This window comes from Psittacula echo, assembly GCF_963264785.1.
Source record: "Psittacula echo genome assembly, chromosome: 10".
Lineage (NCBI taxonomy): Eukaryota > Metazoa > Chordata > Aves > Psittaciformes > Psittacidae > Psittacula > Psittacula echo.
Genome location: NC_137741.1, coordinates 6,941,890 through 6,962,028, shown reverse-complemented (window position 1 = coordinate 6,962,028; position 20,139 = coordinate 6,941,890). Strand labels below are relative to the sequence as shown.

The following is a 20,139-nucleotide window of genomic DNA, read 5'->3' as shown; positions in this document are numbered from 1 at the left end:
TTCTAGCACACTTATGTGCTATATAGTATTTTCTGCTTCAGCTACAGCTGTATAGCTTGGATAACTGAGTAACACTGTTAACATTATCTATCCATTGTAAGTAAAAAAAGACATATAAAAGCAAAAAAAATCATAAAAATTTATCTAAAAAAAAAACCCCTATTTGACTCAATTGCCTGCAAGAGTAACTTCAAAATAATTTCTAAGCATGAAGAAGTCAGGTAAATACTGCCACTGTAAAATCAAACATGCTGTGTTTTAAAATTGTCACCTGCCCTGTTTCAGTGTTTTCAGTGTCCCAAACAAATACAGCAAAAAATTACAGTTTTTTCAAAGGTTGGTTTGTTCTAGAAAAAACCCCAATTCAACAGCAAACACCGGAAAAAATAAAACACTTCACACACACAGATAGGGTGGATAATGCGACTTCATTCTTGGCAATCACCTTTACAGGAACCAATTATCAGACCAACTCAACTAGTGTCTCGTAGCACTCACATTTCCAACTGACACTCATGTACTTGCAGCCTGTGAACATGCATTCAGGAAGAACCAAGCCGTTTCCCCTGCCACTCCTCCACAAATAAATTCGATATAATCTGGAGTTAGAAAAAAAAAAAAATAAACCAAAATGCTCCTGCCGCACCCGCCAAGCTTTGGATTCCAGGTCACATCAACAGTCACAGCAGCAGCCAGTACACCTCCCTGCCTCCCAGTCCTCATGATTTATTTCCATAGCAAACCCTACACACTTTAGCAGAGGTGTAGGACTTTTAGAATAAGCATTCTGCAACTTGCACAGATTGGAATCCCATGCAACTGTTAAAGGAGTTGGCAGTTCCATCTGTCCTCTCATGCTGTTCCTAGAGCACCAACATTGCTACATGTGTCTATTTTGCGTATCCATTAACTGAAAACTCTCAGATAAGCATTACTGCTGTACAGGAGGAAAGAAACACCATTTCACATGGGCAGCGAATAATTATTTTTCCTAATGGCAACATCAGAATTCTTCTTCTGCATTTGGAATATGTGAACTCTTTAATTTCTTGAGTTTTTCAATAGCAGAAGATACTGAAACCTCTCCATGAACTTTGTTGTCTCTTGTTCGCACGTTGACAGCATTATTTGCTTTCTCCTTCTCTCCAACCACTGCAAGACATAGCACAAACAATATAAAACTGGCTATCTACATTACAAAACGAGAGCCTAGACAAACTCTATGCCTGACATTAAAACTTAAATGATACTCAGAAATCTGGTGCTGCAATTACCCAAGATAAAGTTATACTGGGCCAGCTGTGCGTTTCTGATTTTCTTGTTTAATGTGCAACTTTGATCTAGATCCACATCTGACATAAATCCTGCTTCAAAAAATTTGCTGCAAACCTAAAAAAAAAAAAAAGAACAAACCACTGAATATTACAGTATATATTCTACAACATAAATTTGTACATGCTCTAATCCCTGATCTCTTCCAATAATTAATTCATGTATATGCATAATTTTGCTCTTGTGAATCATTGTAAGTAAGTCCATTAAGTTATTGGAAGAAAACTGCACACACACTTGAGGGTTTAGCAGGACTCCAGTTAGAATACAATACAAGGTAACATCCATATCAAATACTTCCTGATCTCCTCAACACAGCTACGCTGTGCAACACCAGAAATGTTTCCTCACTGAGAAATAAGAAAGAAGAGAATGAACAAACCCACTTATGCTTGCATTAAAGGAAAAGCAGGAGAAAGGGGTAAACCCAACCATGGTCAAATATAATGTAGTCAACAGTATACATGCTGGGAAATGGAAGAAATTAGCTCTGCCTCTACTTTAAGCAGATAATTCTGTAATGAAACAGTTAGTATACAAGGTTTGTCATCCAGAATGTTTTCTTCTTTAATAATTGCTCAAGTACATACATAGTTACAGAACCCAACAAAAGTTACGTAAGCCTATCTCAGGCTTATACAAATTTTAGACTACATGGAAAGATTTACACACACACACCCCCCATATTTGTCTCTGAAATTATTAAAGCATTCATTCTTTTCTTCTAGGACAAATATTATTTGTCCTAGCTATTAAAAACTGCTTGCTACTATAAAAGGAAGGCCCTACTCTCACCTGCTGTGCATATTCTTCAGAAGTAGGTCCCACAGGCACAACCATAACCTGCCGTGGAGACAGCCAGAACGGCCTGGCAAGCAGGATGAGAAAAATATGAAATAAATATGCATGTTACATTTGCATTAATATCCAGTCACTTTCCTAACAACAATTTCTTTACTTTATAAAAATATTTATGTTAGCTAAGGGTCCTGAAAAATAGGTTATCTTCTTTTCAAGTTCACGTAAAATAGTAAACAGATTGATTGCAGTAAAACAACATACGCAGAACTTCTGTTTAGTTCCCAGCTGAATTCAGAACTTCCAACAGAACTTCATTTTTTCACATGATTTCTAGTTTTTTATATAACTTTATAGGGAAACATGAACAGTCAGACAGGTAGGTGACTAAAAGTAAAAATTAACTTTTCCGTAATACTTTAAATACATTAATGAAGAAATACCTTCAGAGTTCATTCAAGATGAAACGATACAACTTACAAGTTAAAAAAATATTTCACATATTAGGACTAATTCATGTCTGTGTTTGTGATTGCTTAACACCTTTACGTATGTCTAACATCTTCCCAGTACAATACTATTATTTTTAAGAAGAAAGGAACAAGAATAATGCAGTACACATACATTCAATTACAATTCTTATTTCTGCTTTATTGTATGTTTTTTCATGCAACCTCACGAAACTGAATTTGTTAAGGAACTATCAATAAAAGGATACCATGCAACTTGGACCATAAAATTAAACTTCTTGTAATCTCACCTACTCATTTTGAGAAAATTCTAGGAACATTATTTTGAATTATAATATATGGGGCATAATGGAGGATCTCTATTTTCTACCTTGCTAAACATCTCTTAGAAGTGTATTTGTGCCACATACCATTTTCCTCCATAATTTTCTGCCAGAATAGCTATCATTCTCTCCACAGATCCCAAAATAGCTCTGTGAATAATCACTGGTCTTTTCTTATCATCGCCATCTTTACTGAAAAAAGAATAAAGTTAAAAACCAAAAATCTCTCAGCTCTCAGAGAGATAATCCTACTAACATTTCTGATTCTACTTTTCATGGAAAGACAAAATGTAGTAACTTTTACTTACACAAAATTTAAGGTTTTATTAAAAATATACTTTCAATCACCTGAGCTTTTAAAGGAATACTGAATAATCCAGTGACTTAAAATAGCCATGTCTATAGCTAATGGCATCAGCAGAAATACCTAAGTTTGAAAAGACACTCAACTGACTCAATTCCATCTGGGCATTTTAATATTTATGTTCTTGGTTCTTATTTTCCGCTATGTCTTGCTTTTATTTGGTTGCACATGATTTTACCTGTTCTTACTGTTGATGTCTTTCCTTAAATTACAATCCTGTGATTAAAAAAAGCTGGCTGCTGTTCATAACACTATTATCACCTACCAAAGAGCTGTAACATCTAATGTAGAAGAGAGCAGGACCAAAAAAACAACTATTCTTATTTTATCTTCCCCATCTAACTCTTTATAATAGGCAAAATCAAATATATCAAGAAAAACAACCCAGAAAATGCATGTTCAAGTCAACATGGTACATAATCCATCAACATAAAACATAAAACATCAACATAAAACATCAACATAATCCACTCAGAAGATAAATATGCCTCTTCCTAACTAGAAGCCAAAGTGAGATTTTAATTAAAAACTGTTCACATTTGGTTTACGTTCCTCAAAGTTAACTTACTTTATCTGATCAAAAAGAATGGAGTACTTAATTAAAAACATACTAGCTCCTTAAGACACATCTGAATTTCTAAGCAATGTCTTCAAAGGAGACACAGTGACTAGGCTCAAAGTGAAAACTGACTCAGCGAGTTTCCTTTAGCATTATATATGATCAGTTGTCCTCAGAACTGGCAGACAACACGGATCAGGAAATTTTCGTGCCATCAACAGCATTTACATTGAAAGTGACCTACCATTACATTGAGGAAGTGCCTTCAAGTTCATGACTGAGTCCTCTACTAACCAGGGATGTTCTCCCTCCTCATCAGGCTACTGCTGTACAGGCTCATCATTTGTTAAGTGAGCAACAAAGCATCAGTACATGTCAGTTAAATGAGAATTACAGATAATGAAACTAACCTTTTTTTGGGATTTAATTATTTCATTTCAAACAGGAAGATATTTAGCTTAACCACTCACCCAACATAAGTAAGATTAAATCGGATGGGTAGTTGGAAGTCAAGCTGGATAGTAGCACATTGATGGTACCTGCCAATAGCATCTTTGATTTTAATATCAATCTGTGAAGCAAAATAACACAGTCACTACATATACTCTGCCTGCATTGTGTCTGTATTATTATCCATCTCAAAGTTGTATTAAAATGCTGATTCACCAACCTTAGGACCATAAAATGCTCCATCTCCTGGATTCAGACTCCATTGCTCTCCAAAGTTATTCAAGCTGTTTTGAAGTTGCTAATCACAAAAAAAAAAAAAAAAAAAAAAAAAAAAACAACAACAAACAACCAAGAATAATTTATAAAAGGTATGGCAAGGCCTTTTATTGCTGTTAAGACAAAGCATCTGCCTCTGAAATACAGAGGGAGTCAACATGCAACATGATTCCTACTGGTCAAGAAATTACTCATTTATAATAAATAATCTTGAAATAAAAGTAGTTCTTTGTACAAATGTGATTAATCAGAAAAAAGATTAATAAAAATTAATCAGTTCAAGACAAGGGGCTAAGTAAGAATCAGAAAGCTCTCATTTTATTCAGAAACTTTGCACGTAACGTGACATTTTTCAATAAGCACTTCCAATAAGGAAAATGCTTAGCACCTGATGTAAGCAATTTCACTTATTTTGCTATTCAACATGAAAGAACTTAGTTAAATATCCACCTCTGCAAAGAGAATATTAAAGGTCTGGTTTGGTTTTAAATGAATTACCTTCTCTGCATGATTCCAGATCTCTAACTCTCCTAGATAATTTTCTGGTCTTGTAGAAAGATGCAGTTGAAAGGTAAAACCAAAGACAGCATACACTGACTTCAAGAAATCAAGACAGCTCTTAATTTCTTCTTCAATCTTAAACATAAACAAAATATATTAGTTAATTTTTTCACTTAAAAACATTATTGGATTTACTGAATTCCTCATCATCAGAATATGGGTCCATTAAACAAATAAAACAACTAAAAAAAAAAAAAAATCACACAAAACTACATCCTACAAACCCAAATCTAGGTAATTGGTGAGGAAAGAACTGAGGTTGGTGCGGCTTCAAAGCATGGCAAGAAAAGTAATGCTCTTGTTAAGCCTGGGCTTCTGGAGCCAAACTGCATGAGTCAGACCTGACAAGTGTACATCAATTTATTCACACAGTTCCACTAAAGTTATGGTATTATTGACAAAACAAAGTATTCATTCAGCATTACTACAGAAAACAAAATCTTTCAACAACTTTTTCTCTTTGCATGGGAAGATGCAGAAAATTTTAGCTTTTGGGATTTAGGTGCCCCAAGTATTTTTCTAAAGGAACAACTTCTGTGCAGAAAATCTTACTACGTAATTCACAATCAATAACATCCCTCAAATAATATTGTTTCTTTTGACATAAAAATAAGTAACACAAAATTACGGCATTGCTATTTCAGAAACTTGTAACAGAGAAGCTCAACAGGCTACTGATTTCAGCAATATTGCAGAATGTTAAGAAATATGGCTGAGTAAGAAGGAACCACCTAAACCTAGAAAGAAACCAAAAAACCCCAAAAAACAAACCATCAATAGCAGCATTATGCTGCAAAGCAACACAGCAGAAGAAGCTTGAGTTAAAATATTTTAGGGATTTTATTTCTTGTTTAATGATGGGTTTGCACTGGGAGGGGAAAGGTTTGGGGTTTTTTTGATGACTGGTAGGGGGAGAGGGCTGGTTAATTTTAGGGGATTAGTTTGTTGGGTTTTTTTTTTTTTTTTTACCTGTTCTATTGTGCAAAAGATGTGAGCATCATCCTGTTGGAAGCGCCTTACACGAGTCAAGCCACTTAAAGTCCCAGAGAGTTCATTTCGATGAAGAACTCCAAAATCTGCAAGTCTAAGAGGCATTTCCCTCCAGGATCGTGGACGATGGGCAAACATCAAGCTAAAGGAAAATAAAAGAACCTTCCTTTTATCCTTCTTATAGAAGATTTAAGAGAACACAGAAACTAAAACAAGATCAGCACACACAGTAATTAATTTTAAAGTATGTATTAATTTAGGCTGTCTGCATCCTAAAAGGCACAGTAAAAAGAGAAACTGCAGCACTTGAAACGTATTGCTAAAAACCACCTAGAAAAAGCTCTGAGAGAATATCAAGATTGGTTCATCTCTACCTTCTTTTGGTATACCACAATTGATGCTTATCTCTATCGAACACAATTTGTGTTTGCTTAGTAGTACAGAATAGTATTAACACGCATAAACCTAGGTCACTTAGTGCAGACCTACTGAAAGATACTGGTAGGACCAGTACAATAGTAAGTAGAATTGCAACCCTGGACTTTAGCAGGGCAAACTTTGGCCTTTTCAAGCAATTGCTAGGGGAAATCCCATGGGCAAGGCTGCTTGAAGGTAAAGGGGCCCAAGATAGTTGGTTGACATTCAAGAATTGCTTATTCCGAGCTCAAGAGCAGAGCATCCCGACACGTAGGAAGTCAAGGAAGAGGGCCAGGAGACCTGCGTGGCTAAATAAGGAACTGCTGGGTATGCTCAAGTGGAAGAGGAGAGTTTATAGGTCATGGAAGGAGGGGCTGGCCACTCGGGAAGAATATAAGGCTGCTGCTAGAGGATGTAGGAAGGCAGCTAGGATGGCTAAGGCCTCCTTAGAATTAAATCTGGCCAGAGGGGTCAAGGACAGCAGAAAGAGCTTTTTCAAATACATGGCTGATAAAACTAACACCAGAGGCAAGGCTGGCCCACTGGTGAATGGGATGGGTGCCCTGGTGACAGAAGATACTGAGATGGCAGAGTTATTGCATGCCTTCTTTGTCTCAGTCTACTCTGCCGGAGGCAGTTCTGAAGAGCCCTGTACTCCTGAGACCTCAGATGAAGTCAGGTCACTGGAGCAGTTTGCCTTAGTCCATGAGGAATGGGTTAGGGACCAGTTGAGCAATCTGGACATCCATAAATCCATGGGTCCAGATGGGATGCACCCGCGGGTGCTGAGGGAACTGGCGGAAGTCATTGCTAGACCACTCTCCATCATCTTTACCAAGTCTTGGGAAATGGGAGAGGTGCCTGAGGACTGGAGGAAAGCAAATGTCACTCCAGTCTTCAAAAAGGGCAAGAAGGAGGACCCGGGTAACTATAGACCAGTCAGCCTCACCTCCATCCCTGGGAAAGTGATGGAACACCTTATCCTTGGTGCCATCTCAAGGCATGTCAAGGATAAGAGGGTTATGAGGGGCAGTCAACATGGCTTTACCAAGGGGAAGTCATGCTTGACCAACCTCATAGCCTTTTATGAGGAAATAACATTGTGGATGGATGATGGCAGAGCGGTGGATGTGGTCTACCTTGACTTCAGCAAAGCATTTGACACAGTCTCCCACAGCATCCTCATAGCTAAATTGAGGAAGTGTGGCCTGGATGATCAGGTAGTGAGGTGGACTGCGAACTGCCTGAAGGACAGAAGCCAGAGAGTTGTAGTCTATGGGGCGGAGTCCAGTTGGAGGCCTGTATCTAGTGGAGTGCCTCAAGGGTCAGTATTGGGACCAGTATTATTTAATATATTCATCAATGATTTAGATGAGGGAATTGAGTGTACTGTCAGCAAGTTTGCTGATTACACCAAGCTGGGAGGAGTGGCTGACATGCCAGAAGGCTGTGCTGCCATCCAGCGGGACCTGGACAGGCTGGAGAGTTGGGCAGGGAGAAACTTGATGAAATATAACAAGGGAAAGCGTAGAGTCCTGCATCTGGGCAGGAACAACCCCAGGTTCCAGTATAGGTTGGGGAACGAACTGTTAGAGAGTAGTGTAGGGGAGAGGGACCTGGGGGTCCTAGTGGATGGGAGGATGACCATGAGCCAACACTGTGCCCTTGTGGCCAAGAAGGCCAATGGCATCCTGGGGTGTATTAGAAGGGGGGTGGTCAGTAGGTCGAGAGAGGTCCTCCTTCCCCTCTACTCTGCCCTGGTGAGACTGCATCTGGAATATTGTGTCCAGTTCTGGACCCCTCAGTTCAAGAAGGACAGGGACCTGCTGGAGAGAGTCCAGCGCAGGGTAACTAAGATGATTAAGGGAGTGGAGCATCTCCCTTATGAGGAAAGGCTGAGGGAGCTGCGTCTCTATAGTTTGGAGAAGAGGAGACTGAGGGGTGACCTTATTAGTGTATATAAATATATAAAGGGGGAGTGTCACGAGGATGGAGCCAGGCTCTTCTCAGTGGCAAACAATGATAGGACAAGGGGTAATGGGTACAAACTGGAACACAAGAGGTTCCACTTAAACTTGAGAAGAAACTTCTTCTCAGTGAGGGTGACGGAACACTGGAACAGGCTGCCCAGGGGGGTTGTGGAGTCTCCTTCTCTGGAGACATTCAAAACCCACCTGGACACATTCCTGTGTAACCTTATTTAGGTGTTCCTGCTCCGGCAGGGGGATTGGACTAGATGATCTTTTGAGGTCCCTTCCAATCTCTAACATACTGTGATACTGTGTGATCCTCCTACAAGAATTATATCTGGTCTTCTTTGGAATGCTATCATGGCAGCTCTTTGGACACACTAGTTGCTTAAGTAGTCTGTTGTAAACATACATGGTAACATCATTACACCTCCGCTCAGCAAAAGATAAATGTAGTAAAATAAGTTTTTCAGTTGAGGATACAAACCAATGTCCTGGACAATTCATTGGTTTAAGGGCAAAAGTTTCCTTCTCAATCTCAAAAGAGAACATATTTTCACTGTAGTGTTGCCAGTGTCCCGAAGCTTCCCAGAGCTTACTGTTGAAGATGTTGGGAGATACAACTTCAGTAAAATTACGCCTCCAATATTGATCCTATAAAACAAGTTTAACATTTAAAAGTTGATAGATATTTTGACAAGCAAAAGCCTTATTCTCTTTAATCATGTTCTTATGATGGTGGTTTACTGGGAAGACTAAAGGACTCCTATACATGTAGGTTTTGCAAAACTGGAAAAAGCAGCTCTATTCTGCCATATTTTCAGAAAGGTTAGGTCTGTATAACCATAGTGAAAATCTGGTACATTTTTATATATACAGACGTTTCTATTTCTGTGGATAATTCAGTGCTAAGAATGGCCTACCACTTCAGATCAACAACTGATATTAAGCTTGTTAGGAGTTACATTAGTATATACTCACTCTTATGAAATCCACAAGTGTATTATAGAGAAAGGCACCTCTGGGGAGGAAAAAGCAGCTTCCAGGACTCAAATCATGAAAGAAGAAGAGTTCTTGTTCCTAGGTAAATTAAAAACAGAATGCTGTAACACCACTTCAGATGGAACTGCAGAACACGACTACATCACACGTCAACACTGTTCACAGAAATTAAATATTACAGCAGAAAGATGATTTCCAGGTTTACAAGTTCTCAACAACAGTAGCTAATTTACATCTAGTTCTTACTCTCAGAAGTTTGTAGTACCAGTGGAATTCCATTTGACACTGTGTAAATGTACTTAAGAGTTTTCCTCAAAATCCTGAAGCCTTGACCAATCACAGTAACCAAAGCAATTAAGTATATAACTATCACATCTGAAGGTTGATGGCTTAAGCTTGTGAGCAGGTCATTCTTTAATACAACTGAGTCTCAAAAACAGCAGCTCAGCAATGTGGCTGTGATACACCTTTAGAGAACCACAGCCTCATCAGCATTTGTCCTGGGTTCAGCTGTCCCAGTTATTTTTCTCCTCCTTAGTAGCTGGTGCAGTTCTGTGTTTTCAACTTCAGCCTGAAAACAGTGCTGATAGAAACAACTGAAAACATCAGTGTATTAAGTAATGCTTACTTTGTTCAAGGACTTTCTCCTTCCCATCCCTCCAGCAGCAGGGGATGAAGGAAAAAGGTGGAGAGTGAGGGCTGCATGGTTCTGAGTTACTGGCTGGGCTTAAGCCACAACAGCATCATTGTTCAGGTGATACGCTGCAGGGAAGGGATGCCATCCAGAGGGACCTCAACACACTTGTGAGGTGGGCTGATGCCAACCTTATGAAGTTTAACCATGCCAAGTGCAAGGTCCTACACCTGGGTCGGAGCAATCCCAGGCACAGCTACAGGCTGGGCAGAGAAGAGATTCAGAGCAGCCCTGCAGAGAAGGACTTGGGGGTGTTGGTCAATGAGAAACTGAACATGAGCCGGCTGCAGTGTGCGCTCGCAGCCCAGAAAGCCAACTGTATCCTGGGCTGCATCAAGAGGAGCGTGACCAGCAGGTCGAAGGAGGTGATCCTGCCCCTCTACTCTGCTCTCGTGAGACCTCACTTGGAGCATTGTGTGCGGTTCTGGTGTCCTCAACATAAAAAGGACATGGAACTGTTGGAACAAGTCCAGAGGAGGGCCACGAGGATGATCAGGGGACTGGAGCACCTCCTGTATAGAGACAGGCTGAGAAAGTTGGGGCTGTTCAGCCTGGCGAAGAGAAGGCTGCGCAGAGACCTCAGAGCAGCCTTCCAGTAACTGAAAGGGGCCTACAAGGATGCTGGGGATGGACTCCTCATTAGGGACTGTAGTGACAGAACAAGGGGTAACTGGTTCAAACTTAAACAGGGGAAGTTTAGATTGGATATAAGGAAAAAATTCTTTACTGAGAGGGTGGTGAGGCACTGGAATGGGTTGCCCAGGGAAGTTGTGAATGCTCCATCCCTGTCATGTTCAAGGCTAGGTTGGATGAAGCCTTGGGTGGCATGGTTTAGTGTGAGGTGTCCCTGCCCATGGCAGGGGGGTTAGAACTAGATGATCTTAAGGTCCTTTCCAAACCTAACTATTCTATGATTCTATGATTCTGTATTGGATACATAAACACTACGTAAGTTGTTTGATTGATACTAGGCAACTTGTTTTTGAAAAGGCACAGAAGTAATCTTCTGCTAGCAAGTAGTGAGAAATTCATGTCTGCATCTTCTTGGCCAATGATGCTGACCTTCACGCACAAGTTATTCAAATAATTGTTTCCTTGGTTTCACCTGTACTGTCCATTGTGCTTAAAGACTCACAAAGCTGCTTTTCTCTTAAATACCCTCCCTGTAAATCCACCTTCTCTACAAAATCATGGCAAAGGTCACAACAATTAGGATGCCACATGCTAACAGGACAGATATTGGGTCATAATCCTTGTGTCAATCCAAAGTCTTCCGACTTAAACTCAAATAAGATTAAATCTGTTCATTTTAATCTAGTAGAGGAATACAGGAACGCAATCCATGACATCTCAAGTACTGCATGTACAAACATACAGCTACTACCTTATTTATGCCTATAATAAAGAATGACAGAACCATACTATTTACACAATTTCCAGTAATTTCTCTCTTCTATGCAAAATATAGTGGTTTAGGTAGGATCTGAAAAGGTCCTACATAAAAATGTTCAAAACACACTTTTCTAAAGCAAGGGACTACTCCATTACTTCTTCCCACTGTAAACATTTGTATGCAAGTGACGAGTTTGTAGAATTAAATTTGCAAAAACAAACAAGGAAAAACAACAAAGAAGAATTAGTTCTATTACAGAAGCATAAAAGAGAAGTAGACCATGAAACGGTGTACCTTTCCAATTTTCCTATGATCCCGGTTTCTGGCTTCTTCCTGGAATTTCTCCCATTCCTTCATCATTTTGTTATCAGGAAAGGATATTCCATATATTCTCTGCAGAGTTTCCATGTCAGATTTTCCTTCCCAATACGTAGAAGAATTCTGATGCACAAAACCCATACTTTCAGTTACTATTATATAATCTCAGGGGAAGGAGGAATAAACACCAATGCATTCAAATGCTGTGATTCCAACCCCCATCCCCAGCCCCTGTGGGAAAAGAATTATATGCAGTCATCCAGCATTTGTTGACAATATAAACATTCTTGCATTGCCTTTTAGTCAGCATACTAAGACAAACTAAAGTGATTGGTGAAGTCATATTTTTATTCTACCTAGATACCTTGTTTTAACTCATGGCAGGTTTTATGATCTCTCATTATATCTTCAAAAAAAGCAGGAATTGTTTACATACAAAACATAATGCAGTAGGAAAACAGGAAAGACAAAATGAAACTAACTCAATGTGTCAGCTGAATGCTAACTGTTTTCACAAACTCACACAATCCCTGGAACTCAGAGTTACATAAACTTCAGTTAGGAATCTGCAAAATCAACTATGATGAATGTTCCAATGAGGTCAGCCTACTAAGGTTACCACAATTAGCATCTGCAAGTAACTTAAACTTCATTACAACCAAAGACATCTGCAAACACTGTCTCTGGCTTTCCTGTTAACTATGCCATTTTTAAACAGCAGCACTTGCAGATCTGCCAGGCTCCACTTTACCCTCTGTACCTGGAAGATACAATCTTACAAGGTCAAAATACTACTTTCTGACCCAGTATCTTAGACATCCATTTACTGCATAACAGAGTGCATAAATACACGCAAACAACACACTGATGTGACAGCTAAGCCAGACTCAAACTAGGACATTGTACTACAAAGTGTAGTGCTGGCTGGAGATACTAGCACAGTACTGACACATTAGCTTACACACTGCACTTGTCCCCTGTGCATGGTGTACATGATACTGTACTAATACTCCAACAAAAAAAGACACTATTAACTGTCAGTGATGTACTATTGTGATGGTCATTCCAAGGTCAGTAAACCTTGGAAACAGATGAAAGTCTGTAGTTCTATTTGTACAACCGGAGCTCGGAAAGAAATGAAGGGCTATTTTCAGAATCACCAAAGAAAACAATCCAAAGGATCCTAGCATAATCACTTCAGGAGAAATAAATTCATAAATAAATCAAAAACTGACCCATAGTTTAGTTAAGTTTTAATGCACAGTTATTTTAAACCTACCTTAAGTATTTTAAGCACCTTGATTTTTCCTGTGTGTCTCACATGTGGACCCCTGCAGAGATCAATCAGTGGACCACATCTATACATCAAAAGAAAAGAAAAATGTTTATTTCAAAACACTTTAGCATTTTTAAATACATCACTAATGGCAAACAAGTTAATGCTTGACATATTCAAAGCCACTATTAAGTATACATTTGCAACACTGCAAATTCAAGGAAAACCACCACCAAAAAAAAAAAAAACCCACAAAAAATTATTCTTTCAATTTAAACAAAAAATACCTAACAACAGAAATATTTCATACCTTTTAACGTGATTTTCTTTACCTGTATATTGTAGTAGTTGCTGTGTTCACCTTCTCATTAAGGATACGACACTTAAACTTGTTATACTGTGTGGAGAAACATCAAAAGTCAGAAACACCAAGAAAAGGTCTATTAAAATTATATTTTAAATTTATATTTTAAAATTATGTATTAATAATGCAAATGCAACAGTAAAAGATGTAACTAAAAAAAAAAACCAAAAAAACACACGATCACATATACATAAGCAAAAGTTCAACATCCTTTTAGAAGAGTTAGAAAACATGAGAGGAAAGAGAGAAAAATACTGTTTTCCTGAGGATGTGTTAAGCATAGTGATTACTACCTGAAAGCCTCAAAGTAGTTTGAAAGGCAATTAAAACAAAGTACAGCGAGACTGGCAATATTCACTGTATAAGAGTCTTTCTTGACTTGTCTGTACAAGTGAGCCCGAATGAATGTATGCCTTTTGTGTACTAATTTCTTGGTCATCTCACTGAACTTGAGGTGTTTGTGTGTAGTACGGAAAAGTTGTTATTACTGCCTGTAAGCATCCTGGACACTTGAGAGGGCCATAAAGAGTGGGAAAAAGGATCCCATTGTTTTTCTTTGTTTTACTAGACAGGTACTACTCTGAGTCAGTCACATGCAGTATTTTATGTGAGTCAATTCTAAAAGATAACTGTATCAGAATTACAGCTGCTCCAAAGACCTACCTTAAACATGTCTAAGAGGATCTCCTTTTTGACTTCTAGCCTTTCAAAAGGCTGCTTCTCTTTTATTATATTTTTACAGCGGTTCTCTAGCAGTGGGAATTCAGTACTAGATACACCTCTAAACAAAAAAGACACAAGCAAAGAAATATAAATTAGTTACTTTGATATTCCCATTTTTAAATGACCAGTTTCTAGTGGTCTAATTTGAAACACATGGGATGTGTTGTTGCTATTTGTCACAGTATTCTCCTTGTTTCTTACAATCAGCTGTGCTTTCAGACACTAAACTCAGAAATACAAATGGTATCATCATGAACAAACCCACTGCAATCACTCCCAGAACATATTTAAATGTCTGGAAGATCTGTAGCTCAAAGTCTATCTGATTTAAGGAAAAAAAAAAAAAGAAGGAAAAAAAAAAGAAAAAGGCTCAACCCAGCTGCTGGACCTAGTTATCAGCTGATGCAGATTCAGTGCTCTCCCTGACAACACAAAAATAAACAAGTAAAAAACAGAACTGTGCACAAGGATTAGAAAAGTAGTAAATGCCTATACAAGTTAAGTGTATACGTGCTATTTCTACAAGTGACTATGGCACTTTGAAACCAAACTCCCATGAGTCTTCATGGAAACTGTCTCATGTATCTCCTAGGAACTTCAGACAGTTTACCTAAACACACTACATTTTTCACGGAACATTCAACAGCTGCAAGTCCTACTTAAGACTGCTCTTGAACTTAAATATACACACACTCTCAATATATATGTACACACAAATTAATCTGTCAATTTAAAACCATACTAGATACACAATTTTACTTTTAAAATGCAGAAACATGACTGAACAAAAGTAATTCTAGTACAGAGTTTCAACACACAGTATTACAGTATAAAATTAAAGAAATTTTACCTATCTTCAATATACATGTCATAATAAAATCCATTCTCAATTGGTGGTCCATAGCATAAGCAGCCCCCAAAATAATCTTCCATGGCCTCTCCAAGAATATGAGCACTTGAATGCCAATAAACCTGCAAATAAAGTCAGGTGAGCAAGTGATGGGGTCATTGACATTGTGTAACTAAAAAGAAAAAAGAGGGGTGTATCTGCAGATGGGTTATACACTGGAATCAATGTTGTTTGAATTCTGAGAGAGTGTAACCATTTTCTGTTTTCATTTTGAAGTATGCTAAATGGCTAATGTAATGGCAAATGCAGCAATAAAGCCCCACTGTGTTTCAAGTTGAAAGATGATTATATTTTGGCAAGATTCTGTCACCTTAGTATTTGTTGTACATTGTTCATTTATTAGTTAGTTTCCAGCCAGTTAAAAGCCTATGCAGTACTAACCACATCTAAAGCATTGTAGCCGATTAAGTTACCATTGTTCAAATACAGTACATTTATTAATTGGACTGTAAACCACATGACCTGAAATATCAGGAGAGGGGAACCAACTACCCAGTAGATCAATACCAGTCTTACGTCTTAAGTCCCTATTAATTCAGGCCACTTCATAGTCACAGTTACAAGATAAAGCCTTTACAGTCTCCTGAAATGCCTCAAACAAGCTTGATAATATGAATAATTCTATGATAAAATTAAGTCTAAGCCTAAGCCTAGTGTGTAAAGATAAACACTGGTTTAAGACTGAATCTATTAAAAAAAAACCCCAAACTTGGGTGTGTCACAAAAGTATATTCATAGTTTAATGGACTAAAATATGCTCGCATAAGTTTCTAACAAACAGTGCTGGGACAAGGAGGTGTAGATTTCACCTGTGACTCAACTGGAGAATTTTTAAAAACCTGTAAGACAGCCTCACTGTTTCTTTCAGTGTCTGATCTTCAAACACAGTGAGTCAAACCATAGAACATGCCTTAAAATACATCAAACTATTTCAAGTTAGCATACACACAAAGACGTTCACTATGGATCTTGTTTGAGAAGTAACTGGTTTATGTAAATGAGAAGGGAAGAAAAGAGCACCAAGATTTTATTCACTTGCAGACTGTAGGTACTTAGTATCTAATCTTTGTCAAATCATGACAAATAGATTACTTGGAATAGTTTGGGGATTTTTTAATTATTTTTAATTCAGGATTTAAAAACCATAATGCTGCAATCAATTTCATCCTTCAATCAAGTGTTTACTCACAGCTTTTGCTTCTTCATTATCAAACATAAGGAGCTCCAGAGTACAATCTCCCTCCAGTGGACGATCCAGGTCCCACAGTTCCCCATTCATTTTCGCTATGACTGCATCTGAAGCCAATGCTTGACTAAAAACCACAAATCACACAAGACCAAATATTTAGGTTCAGATTTGCAAAACAGCTTTGTTTTCTAAACCCCATGAGACCCCACCCATGTCTCACAGCATCTAAAGACATTTGATTTTTGTTTCTGTGATCTTCCTACTTTTACACTATAGACCCTTAAGGTCTGAAAGTTTCATTCAGTGGTTTTCAGTCCTGGAGGTAAAACTAACAAGTTTCTACCATTATCTGGTAACTCACAAAAATGACAGATGTCCATACTCATTCCTAGCAGTCTCACTGATTGTTACATTTTTTTAATTGGAAGCAAGCATTACAATCCCAGCACAGAACTTCAAGTATCACTCAGATCAGGGACTTCATCCAGCTGTTTCTTCTGCATTAAGATGAAGTTTCAATGCTTTCCAAATAAACCAGTTTAACAGAGTCACATCCACTGACCATGGCATATATATTTTATGCAACACAGTAGAAACAACTGATCGTAACAGATGTATCACTGCAAAAGTGCAGCTTCTTGAATCCGCAGGTTACCTAATTCCTACAGCTAATTGATATGGTGTGGTTTTCCAGGATTCCCCTTCAGCCACCTTTCCATCTGTCAGAGTAATTTTGATAGGTTTGCTTTGGTTGGCCACTCTGTAAGCTAGCAAAGCATCATGTTCTTTTTTCAGTGCTTCGTAAAGCTTCAGTCTGTCTTCTATGAAGCTTGGCTCACGCTGTAGCTGTAACAAATAGATCATACACATACGTAGCTGTGAAAGAAATAGAAGACAACTATTCACAGTGTTCGTTCATCCACACAGGTTCCAACTGAGACCAGATTTACCTGTACCAGGATTTACACTACCATGCAGTAAAGCATTTTGTAAATAATTATAACAGGATAGTCCCCTCCAACTGGCTATTTTATAATGGCTTTCCAATTCTCCACTGCACCTTCATCAATCTGGGCCTAAATGGCTTTGTGAGTTTGACTTTAGAAAGCAGCGTGTATTCCTGCCCCAGAACTTGTATTTGGCTGACATTCCTGAGAAACTTGGGTAACTCCAACAAGCCCTCACTTCTGCCAGTTCACTCAAAGCATCAGATTCAAGTAAGATAGTTGATGGGAAGTTTCCTTTAGTCTGGCATCAGGCTAATTATTAAGATCTACTGAACCACAGCTAGTGTTGCCAACATCCTCCTTCAGTCGTCATGAACACTGTTTATCTCTTCACAAACTGCCACTCTTTTCAGGAACCACAGTACCCTGACCCTTATTTCTCAATAGCCCAAATAATTTTATGACATAAGTAGAGCTATAAGAACATGTAAGTAAATCTACTAATTACATGCAAGATGAAGCTCTTTTTTTTTCCTATATGCATACTATAGCAAGCCTTCTTTCCAAAATCTGAGATTTCAAAATATAGCAAAGTATTTCAGATTTCAGCACTTTTTTCTGAACCTAGCCAAACAACAATCCTTTTTCTGTTACGCGGTATAAACTAATCACTTACATCATTCTGATGTGCGTTCACAGCTTCTTTTTTCTTTTCCTCTTTATTTTGAGTCACCACGACAGTTGGACTTGCACTGGAAACTTTCTGAAAATAGTGATAATATTAAGCATACCCCTGTATCTTTAAGACTTTACCCAGAAACAAAACAAACCAGGTAAGTACAACATTGGGCTAAAAAGGCAATTACAAGCAAGATGTGCCCTTAATACAGATGCAAGACTCCTCATAACACATCTGAACTGCATCCTTTTGATGTTAAGCAGGCATGGCAATGCTGCTCACCAAGCAGAATCTTCCCAACACAATCTCCCCAATTTTACTATTACAGCCACCTCCGGCTAACTCCTCCCAGTGAGACCCTGGGAGATGAAAACGGCCTAGTGAGTCACAAACACAAGTTTCGGTGGTCTGATGAACTTACACCACCTCTGCGCAAAGGCAGGACTATTGGGAGCAGCACTGCCGAGCGCTCTGGGCACACGAGGAAAGCAGAGACACAAGGCAGACCTGCTACCGCCGTGGGCTGGGGGTTGGAGCTTCGCCCCGTGAGTCCCTGCTGGACCCCCGCTCCCCGCACAGGCCTGGGCTCGCCCCCGCCAGGCCACCACCCTCCCCGGCAGGTCCCGAGGAGGGCCCTGCGGGTGTCCGCACCCCGGACGCTACCTCGTCACCGGCCGGGGACTCCGCCGGCTCTGCCCTGCCCAGCTCGACCGCCAGACTGCGGCGCAGGTGCAAGAGGCGGTAGCGCAGCTTCTCGTTCTCGGCCCTCAGCCGCTGCAGCTCGGGGCTACAGCTCGCGGGACAGCCCGGCGCCTCCTGCCCCTTCAGCTGGGCGACCTCCGCCGTCAGCCAAAGCAGCTCCTGCTCCTGTCGCGACAGGCGCTGAGATACCACCTCAGCCGCCGCAGCCGCCGCCATCTTCCCGCGGCAGCAGCGCGCTCACATCGCTCCGCCCCTCTACGGCGGAACGTGCTCGACTCCGCCCCCCCCTATACCACCCCGGAGCCGCCGAGGCCGGCCCTCTCTGTATAGGAGCCGGACGCGCACAGGCGTAGAGAGACTCGAGCGGCTTGGCGGGGCGGGTTACTGGTGTCGTTATCCGTTCCTCTAATCGGGCAAATACCGTTTTGTAGCTCTTGCTGCTGTGGTGTTAGTGACGGATGAGCAGTTGGGAAGTGTCAGTTGTTTTTTTCAATTTGCATTTTTCATTTGAACCAATTCTGTGCTGTTTTTCTGAAGAGATGCAACTTGCCGACACCTATGTCTATCACTTTACTATAGGTCTCTCTTCTTTGAGGATAGACTGTCATGGGCAGAACTGCTATGAACATACGTAAAAATAGGACATACTCTATAGCTTCCTTAAAAAAATTCATTTCATTATTGATCTGACAGGTTAGCTCTTTTCTTAACTTTTAAATTCTCTATTGTGTAGAATGTCTCTATTGTCCATTTAGGACACTGATGACAATCTGTTATCAGAACAATAAAAAACTCCACAGGTCTAGTTTTGAGGTTAAACTCTGAGAAATGTATTCAGGTTACATCCTCTTATCTTTGGGCACTGTCTTACGAGCCCCGAACCTGTAATTTTGGCCTTGCTGTAGCATTTACTGAAGTAGTGGAAAAACTTACCATTAGAAGTTAGAGTGACTGAGAAGGCCAATTCATAAGATGCTGTCTAACTTGTGTGGAGTACTAGGCTTTAACAGGATCTTTTACCTTCTGAGATATTAGTAGAACGCCATTTGGAGGGTGGGGAGGAAGGCATGAGGTTTCATTGGAAATATGGAAAGAATAGGGGAGGGAGTATTTTTACTACCTCTTTGGAAGTTCAAAAATCAAAGAGAATCTTTAGAATTGGGCTTATAAAGGAATCTTTCCATTTAAGCTTGCCTGGATGTGCTAGGCCTCTCATATAGGTTGGTTCCTTTCTCTGCCTACTGCGTATTGCCTTTGTTTAGCTGAGCTACCTGACTAATAGTTAGGATATATAGCAGATGCCTTTCATCAGCTATCTTCCCCCAAAGTCATCTTTCATGTGGTGTGTGATGCCTTGCAATACACAGGTAGCTCTACCTGAGTAGATCAAAAACGATTACAGAAGAAGCACAAGAATCTCACCACTATGGTC

The 20,139-nt window shown here is 39.5% G+C and overlaps 1 protein-coding gene across 2 annotated transcripts; it reads right to left on the bottom strand.

Moving 5' to 3' along the window:
• Positions 1–409: 409 nt before the first annotated feature.
• Positions 410–18,925, bottom strand: TARS3 (threonyl-tRNA synthetase 3). Of its 2 annotated transcripts, none has more exons than XM_080626071.1 (19): positions 18,669–18,925; positions 18,003–18,089; positions 17,035–17,255; positions 16,380–16,503; positions 15,131–15,252; positions 14,221–14,338; positions 13,526–13,590; positions 13,197–13,275; positions 11,894–12,040; positions 9,492–9,590; positions 8,998–9,164; positions 6,103–6,265; positions 5,071–5,208; positions 4,517–4,594; positions 4,317–4,417; positions 3,011–3,115; positions 2,128–2,200; positions 1,275–1,389; positions 410–1,152 (listed from the first exon to the last, which is right to left on the bottom strand). In XM_080626071.1, the coding sequence occupies exons 1-19, from the start codon at positions 18,921–18,923 to the stop codon at positions 1,004–1,006; spliced, it is 2,406 nt and encodes an 801-aa protein (XP_080482197.1). In that variant the 5' UTR covers positions 18,924–18,925; the 3' UTR covers positions 410–1,003. The 2 variants fall into 2 exon arrangements, with proteins under 2 accessions (XP_080482197.1, XP_080482198.1); XM_080626072.1 differs by having other exon boundaries at positions 17,035–17,225.
• Positions 18,926–20,139: the final 1,214 nt, after the last annotated feature.

Excerpts from the sequence above, each read along its gene's own strand:
- TARS3 (XM_080626071.1), bottom strand. The coding sequence starts at position 18,923 with ATGGCGGCGGCTGCGGCGGCTGAGGTGGTATCTCAGCGCCTGTCGCGA. Across the intron at positions 13,276-13,525 it reads GCAACTACTACAATATACAG|ATGTGGTCCACTGATTGATC; the intron begins GTAAAGAAAATC and ends TTTGATGTATAG. Across the intron at positions 9,165-9,491 it reads CACTTGTGGATTTCATAAGA|GATCAATATTGGAGGCGTAA; the intron begins GTGAGTATATAC and ends CTTGTTTTATAG.